We start from the raw sequence: 9124 nt of genomic DNA, 5'->3' as shown, positions 1-9124 counted from the left end.
TGATTTGTATATTATCTAGACTTGTCTACACAATATATCATATTTTGGTTAACTTAATTACATTTATCATATTTTTTGTTTAAAAGATTACACTTATTTCTTATGCAAAGGTGATCAATGTAATGAAAGTATAAAAACTAAGGGAGGTTTGTGTAGGTGTAAAAAAGTGAGAGATGGTTTGTGTAATTTCACTAAAATTCATGGAGTGTTAGTGTAATTTACTCATATATAAAATAAATTTTTTTTCTTTAATAGGAGTTGGATCCAGAGTAAGAAGGGAAAAAAATTGCCAATACAAGTTTTCCTAGTCACTAAAAATATTATCTTCCCCTTTCTCATTGCCTTCCAAAATTCTACAATGTTAGATGTTGGCAAAAAATAAAACACCCTACCCAATATATAATAATAATAATAACAAAAGGGTATAATAGTCCATTGCAATTAGTCTGTTTTTCATAATTAGGTTCATTTCATGTCCTCCTCGACTTGCTTCAAAGTCCAAGCAAAATGTAGTAAACAAGCGTAATTGGAAGAGCAATTAGCATCCCAAATATAACCCTGGAACAAAATAGACACACCAAAAACAAAACTTTAGACATTTCATAAAACTACTAGTAGAAGCAAGTCATAACATAGGTACATTTAACAAGTACATTTTCTATGGTGAATAATAAGAAAAAGAAAATAGATGCATTTGAGTTCAAACCCAGTGCTTAATATGTCAGGATGAACTTTGTATTCCTTAGCAAACACAAAGGGCACAATCCCTTGTGGCAGAGCAGCCTGAAAATACACACATACATTTTATACAATAGCACTAAAAAGTGATGAAACCATGAAAAAATTAGAGACCAATGATTTTATTTCACTATCATTTGGAACTTTTCTTTTATACCTGAACAATAGCAATGTGCAACAGAACTCCTCTTAGTCCTACAACAATTGAGGCAACAGCCATGACTGCAGGGCCGGTAAGGAAACGAACCGCCATAGCAAAGGAAGCAACCGAGTTTCCACAAGCAATAATCCTTGGCTGCAATGCCATGAATAACCCTGCAAATTTACCAAAGAGTTCAAATCTTCAATTACCTAGACACTTGTGATAAAACCATGCATACAACTCCTTAATAGTTATTAACACCATAACATTAGAACTATAAGAAGGGATAACGAAAACAAATCGAACTTGTATAGTAAACATACCAAGGCTAAACATTGCCATGCCAAGGCCTGCATTAGATAAGATTGATATTGAGCCAGCAACAATTGCAGGCATCACAACATTCCACCTGCAAAAACAACAGCAAATGTTACATTAAAATTAGAAAAATGTTGTATAACTATTAGTGTTAGATAAAATTAAAATTAATAACAAAAGGGTATTACATACTTGAATGAGATCAAGGACCAAGTGAGACCAATGATGCTAGAGTAAGTGTTAGGATTCCTAATCAACTTTCTCCACACCATTATCAAGATGAGTCTGGTCATAACACTAGTAGGTGGCATTGAAGTTGGTTTGGATTCACCTTGAACACATTTGGGGTTAAGTTCAGTTGTGGAGCTTGAACCAAGCTTAGAAAGCACTGGTCCTTCCTTGTCCAAACCATTAGCCACAGTTCTGTTTCCAAAGCTAAACTCATCATGGCCAAACTCATCGTAATCTGAACAACAAATTAGAAAATAAGTGAAAACCAATGAGAACAAAAGAAAGTGACATAACCTGAAATAAGCATTGACATTATTCAATGCAAGAAATCAATATCAGTTGCAATGGGATTCATTCTAAGGAACACATAGTGCCCACATTAATAGTAAATGTGAATGAGAAAAACATTAGCCACGATAGTCAAAATGCAAAGTCTAAACATAAAAAAATAGTCACACTAACTTTTAACACCAACAACCATTTATAGAAGAAGACAAAACAAGATGCACACTAGTGCAATCAAACCAGAAAAGTCCAAGAACAATAAATGATAATAAAATCATGTCAAATAATTAACCACATTCTTCATATATTTAAACAAAAAATGACACTATCAAGTCCACACACTTTGAAAACTAAAAAACAACTTGTCTAAAGAAAAGGTCAAAAAGGGTAGCAAGTTATGAACCTTTGTGGTTAGTAGCTACCCCTCCAAGCTCATTTCCATAATCACCACCTCTAAAGACATGGATTCCACCTTCTGATACAGGAGAAGCACTTGAACTCCAAACAAACATGTGAAGATCCTTTCCACCTTCACCACCATTACCCTTTTTCTTGGAACCAGTCACAGGAGAAAATATCCCATTATTTGGAGGACCAGGATAACCATTAGTTCTTGAAACATTACCACCACTCTCTTCATCATAACCCAAGTTCCCAAAATTGGATTGCCTTGGACTCACACCAGTAGCCATGTTCCTTCCATTCACCATGGAATAAAAATCAGAGTGGTTAAAACTTGACCCTCTAGGAGTAGGGTTCCTAGAAGACTGAAGAGAGTAAATCTCAGCATTGGTTAAGTTAGAAGGCCTTTGTGTTAGTGAAACACCAGAATTAGGTCCATGAGACCTTCTTGAAAAAATCTCAGACCTTGAACTTGTTGACTTTCTCACAGTCACATGAAGCTTCCCATCTTCACCAACTTCAGCCTCAGTTTGAAGAGGTTCCTTTCCATCCAAAGATAAAATATCAGAATCAACTTTGAAAGATATAATAGACCCTGCAGTATCTGGAAACTGTTCCACTATCAAAATCCTTGCACCCCTATACTCAAACAAGAACAGCATCAAAGTGTACCATATGATACACTGAAGAACAACAATCTGAATCATAAGGGTACCAGAGGAATCACCATACATGCTCTTAAGCAAGGGTATCCCCATAACAAGTGTGTTAGGGAGTGTTGAAAGAGAAAAGAGGGTTATGGACCATTCTAATGAACCCCTTGAGCTGAACCTTGCCCATATTGCAAGAACTGTTAAGACTATAGCTTTTTGCAATGAATCTGCAGCTATGAACCTGTAATTCATCTTGTAAGGGTTGTTGCTTGAGATGAAGTGAAATGAGAGTAATGGAACTGCAAAAAGTGCAACAAAACGGTTTATCCCTGAACACTGGTCAGGGCTGAAGATTTTCCACCATTTTACTGAGCCATATGCTAGGATCATGGCCACATAGAGTGGCACAACAGCAGTGAGAACATGATACAAGTCTAAAAGACTAATCATTTTTTGGTTTGTTGATAAAAACAAAAGACTTTCTGTGATTTGAAAGAACTAAAGTTGGTGTCAAGATATGGTTCCTTTTTGTTAACTTGGATAAAAGTTATGGAAGGGAAGGAGTTTAGAGAGAAAAGTTAGAAGGTGTTGATGTTAAAGACCAAAAGAGGTTTTATCTTTTGAAGTGTTGAAAGTTGGATAATGAGAGATGGAGAGAGAGAAAGGAGAAAAAGGTAAGGTGGGAATGAAGAAGGTTTAGTTTACGGCATTTTAATAGCAGTGAAGGAAGTAAAAACTGAGGGCTTTTGTTAAGCCTTTTGTAAGTCCTTTCGACGAATGCAAAATTAGGAGGGACATTTATTAGAAACATATCCTAATATGGATTAATTTTTTATGCATAAAATGGGGATATAGTTGCTAGTATAAATATTATTGTCGTTATCTTACATAAATGAAAATGAACACTAATGATGAAGCTTTCTGTTTTTGTTGGGAGCACATTTCCTCTTACATAAAGTGTATCATTTTATCTGTTATTACTCACGATTGGTTGAAAAATATATTTAAATTAAAATTTTAATAATTAAATATTTGTCTAATCAATTATAAACAAGTAAGAAGTAGTATACTTTTTTTTAGTACAATGTCCATCCATTTTCATTAGTACTAAAAAACACATGAGACATAACTTAGTGCATAACTTTATACTGCTTTTCTTTTCATTTTTTCTTTATTATCTTTTTTTTATCTCTCTGCTCTGTTTAAATAGTGCAGTGATTGACAATTCCAATTACCAACAATAAAACAAATGAGCATTTGATAAGCTAGTTGAATACAAGTTTGATGATTAGAGTTGAAAGGTGAAAACAGATTAATTAATTAATTAAGTAGAGGATGAATGTGAAATATCAACTCTTAATTTATGAATAATACATTATTTCAATCAATTTATCAATTATGAGTTTTTAAGTTGGTGAAATAATGCCTTTGCCAATTAACAATTTTTTATTTTTTTATGAAATTAACTAATTGGTTCACTTATAAGTTCATCCATAATGTTATCTACATAATTGTAGATGTTGATGACTAGCTTGTTCCGATTCAAAATTAATTTTCATATATTGACATTGTAATTTTATATAGTGTGATGCAACTCTTTATTTTGTGAAAGCTATTTGCTATGGATGAATGGAGGAATGACGAGTGACTATGGAACTTAGAATGGAGAAGGAGTCTCTTTCAATGGGAAAAGAATAAGCTAAAGAATTATATAATTTCTTAGCATCAACAAGGTCCCTAAGCTATATGGGGTTAATACATGGATTTAGACTCATGACAAAGAAAATAAGTATTTAGTCAAAAACGCCTCTAAGGTGTTGCAGTAGGAGGAAGAAAATTTGAACAAAGATTTAATCCATAAACTTCGGCAAAAGTATGTATCAACATATCGACTAAGCTAAATGTACTAAGAAGAGGCGGCCTAGACTCCAATATTTTGACAAGTTATGCATTATGTGGAGGGTCGAAGGAATTAGTCAATCATATTTTTTTCTTGTGCCCAAAATCCTATAATATTTAGCATAAACTCTATTTTTGGTTCGAATTTCCTTCTCTCTTTCACATAGAAGTTAAAACTCAATTCCTACATCGTGAACATTTGTTGCATGTGCCTACAAGTAAAAGTAAGGTGTGTATTTCTCTCTGATTTGTAACTATCTAGAATATTTGATATGTGAGAGATCAGATTGTTTTGAAAATCATATATTTCACATGTATGAAATGATGGAATTAATTTATCTTGTATTACTTTCTGTTAAACTTTTGGTTTATTGGAGTTCAATTTATTCTCCTTAAGATTTATCCTTTTAATGGAATTTTTTTTGTTGCCCATCAAAAACTCTTAATTATTTATTTGAATATGATTATTAAATACATTTAGAATTTAGTATTTATATATTAAAATCGTAAGAGTTTTGTATTTACAATGTGCATAAGAACATCTTTTGTTAGATAAACTAGTAAGTTATTCGTGTATTTGTACTGGACAATAATTTTTTGGCATGGTTAAGAATAAACATGTTATAACACATATGTTATTCGTGTATTAGTTTGGTTAATAACACATATTACCCGTGCATTCTAATGGTAAATAACACACATGTTACCCGTGCATTCTAATAGTTAAGAACACACATGTTATTCGTGCATTCATTCATATGGTTAAGAAAAATATGTTATTTGTGCATTCATATGGTTAAGAGCATGCATGTTACTCGTGCATTCGTGTGATTAAGAACATACATGTTAAATGTACATTCTAATAATTAAGAAGCACACATGTTACCTGTATATTCACGTGGTTAAGAACATTCATCTTACCTGTGCATTCATATGGTTAAACAATCACATATTACTCGAGCATTCTCATTAGACATTGATTTTGATGAATATTTAGAAGCACATAAGTATGAATATTATTAAATGTATATTAGTAATATTGTGTAATACTTTGATAAAATAAAGCGAAATATATAGAAGCACAAAAATTGTGAATTAATTTCATTGGATATGTTTTCTAATGTAACGACATAATGACTTCATATCTTTTGTCGCCTAGTAAGACATGATAATATAATAATCGTCCATAAATTGACAAATTATGCAACATAATGATCAAATATATAGTAAGGCATGATAATATATAATTGAGTACAAACTATTATTATCATAGTAATATGAACTCATATGATATAAATAAATATTTGATCATAAAAATCATGAGTTTCATAATTATTGTTACAAAGTATCAAAATATATAAACTAATATTGTTATATCTGCAATGTTAATAACAAAGGTAAGAAACAAAGTAAAATAAATCAAGTGTATTCAATGGTCTATATTTAAATATTTAATGTATTTTGGATTCCCAAAGAGGGTTTGCTATAAATTAGTTTGTTATTTCTTTTTGTATAACAACAAAATAAATAAACTTATGAAAATTAAACAAAAAATTAATGAAAATGAGAACTGATCTATAAAATAAGAACAAATCTAAATCTACAAAATAAACACACGTCAATAAAAAATGCACTTTAAAGAATATTTTTATTTGTCATTTAATTTTATATTGATTCATTTATTTTGAAAATATATTTTCTCTCTAAACCAATTATAAGTTATGAAAATATATTTCTTCTCTCAATCAATTGCAAGTTATAAAACAATTATAATATATTTTTATTTTATTGAATATATTTGTTCCCTAAAAATGTAACTCCTATATGTGTATTTTATTTAAGATTTTATATATATATGGAGTTACTCAATGAGAACAATTCTCCTATAAAAATTGTGAGAATAGTAAATCTGGCCTTATAACCAATCATGTATGGTTTGTAGCTCAACATATGGAAAAATGAATGAGATGAGAGATTTTCGGCAATTTGAGATACAACTGATAAGAATGAGGACAGAGGATTTAAGAAGAATCAAATTGTGCTCATAAATATGACATTAATGTTGACCTATTATTACACAATTATTATCAAAATTATTTTAAGTTTTAACTGAAATATAATCATTATCAATATAAGACAACAAATGACAAACATAAGATTAAATTATAGAATAAAAGAGTGTACATGTTACCGGTGTATTTGCATAGTTAAAAATGTACGTGAACATATTTATAGAGTTAAGTGAGAAAAATAAACAAAACGATCTCAATTATTTTTTCTTTGTTCCAAATCTTAACTCATATATTAATCATCACTTGCAACTTTCTTAGAATCAAATTGAGTTATTGTGCATTTATTCACATTTAAATTGCAATAAATGAGATCGAATTTTGCCAATAAATATTACCTTAATAGTCATGTATCATTAAACAATTATTAACAAAATTATTTCAAATTTTAACTGAAAGATAATCATATCAAATTATTATTATTATTATTAGAATAAGAAGACAAACGAAAAACATAAGATTAAATTATGAAATAAAATACAGTGAATGAATAAGGAAGAGAATGAATAAATGTAAAGTCACATTCTTATTGTTCAATACAAAATGATCCTAATTATTATTATTTTGTTACAAATTTTAAATGATGCATTAATCCTCACTTATCAAACTTTTAGAATCAAATTGAGTTATTATCTATTTATTCACATTTAAATTGCAATGAATGAAATCAAATTTTGCTCATAAATATTACAATAATGTTCAATATCATTACACAATTATTATCAAAATTATTTCAAATATTAACTGAAATATAATCATTTTAACTAAAAGATAACAATATCATTCAAGTCCATAATCAATTGAATTTTATTATCATTAAATTATGTAATGAAACACAATGAATGAATAAGAAAGGGAATGAACGGATATAAAATCGCATTCCTATTGTTCAACACAAAATGATCCTAATTATTTTTTTATTTGTTCCAAATATTCAATGATGCATTAATTCTCACTTGCAAAATTCTCATAATCAAAATAATTTATTGTTCATTTATTCATATTTAAAATACCATAAATGAAATCAAATTTTGCTCATAAATATTACATTAATATCAATATATTGTTACACAATTATTATCAAAATATAATAATAACATTGAAGTCTTTAATCAATTAAAATTATTATCAATTATAAGACAACAAATGACAAAAATAAGATTAAATTATAGAATAAAATAGTGCACATATTATCGGTGCATTTGCATTGTTAAAAATATAGGTGAACATATTTACAGAGTTAAGTGAGAAAAATAAACAAAACGATCTCAATTATTTTTTCTTTGTTCCAAATCTTAACTCATATATTAATCATCACTTGCAACTTTCTTAGAATCAAATTGAGTTATTGTGCATTTATTCACATTTAAATTGCAATAAATGAAATCGAATTTTGCTAATAAATATTACCTTAATAATCATGTATCATTACACAATTATTAACAAAATTATTTCAAATTTTAACTGAAAGATAATCATATCAAATTATTGTTATTATTACAATAAGAAGAAAAATGGAAAGCATAAGATTAAATTATTGGATAAAACATAGTGAATGAATAAGGAAGGGAATGAACAAATGTAAAGTCACATTCCTATTGTTCAATACAAAATGATCCTAATTATTATTTTTTTGTACAAATTTTAAATGATGCATTAATCCTCACTTATAAAATTTTTAGAATCAAAATGATTTATTATCCATTTATTCACATTTAAATTGCAATGAGTGAAATCAAATTTTGCTCATAAGTATTACATTAATGCTCAATATTGTTACACAATTATTATCAAAATTATTTCAAATATTAACTGAAATATAATCATTTTAACTAAAAGATAACAATATCATTCAAGTCTATAATCAATTGAATTATTATCATCAAATTATGTAATGAAACATAATGAATGAATAAGAAAGGGAATGAACGGATGTAAAACCACATTCTTATTGTTCAACACAAAATGGTCCTAATTATATTTTTATTTGTTCCAAATCTTCAATGATGCATTAATTCTCACTTGCAAATTTCTTAGAATCAAATTAATTTATTTTCCATTTATTTTATTCATATTTAAATTACAATGAATGAAATCAAATTTTGCTCATAAATATTACATTAATATCAATGTATTGTTACACGATTATTACCAAAATTATTTCAAAATTAAGTTAAATATAATCATAGCATTTATGTTCCTAATCAATCAAATTATTATCAATATTACTACAAGACGACAAATGACAAACGTAAGATTAAATTATGGAATGAAATAGAATGAATGAATAAGAAAGTGAGAGAACAAATAGGAAGCCACATTCCTATTGGTGAATGAGGGTGAAATTTGATGAATCATAACCTGAGATTTCATTATATTTATCTATT

General features: G+C 28.6%; 1 protein-coding gene across 1 annotated transcript; it reads right to left on the bottom strand.

The window, feature by feature from the left end:
* LOC109357619 (probable auxin efflux carrier component 1b) lies at positions 450-3493 on the bottom strand. Its single transcript, XM_019601590.1, has 6 exons — positions 2118-3493; positions 1391-1664; positions 1204-1289; positions 896-1053; positions 707-783; positions 450-558 (listed from the first exon to the last, which is right to left on the bottom strand). The coding sequence occupies exons 1-6, from the start codon at positions 3217-3219 to the stop codon at positions 492-494; spliced, it is 1764 nt and encodes a 587-aa protein (XP_019457135.1). The 5' UTR covers positions 3220-3493; the 3' UTR covers positions 450-491.

This window comes from Lupinus angustifolius, chromosome LG10 (assembly GCF_001865875.1).
Source record: "Lupinus angustifolius cultivar Tanjil chromosome LG10, LupAngTanjil_v1.0, whole genome shotgun sequence".
Taxonomy (NCBI): Eukaryota; Viridiplantae; Streptophyta; class Magnoliopsida; order Fabales; family Fabaceae; genus Lupinus; species Lupinus angustifolius.
This window is presented reverse-complemented; position numbering and strand designations above follow the sequence as displayed.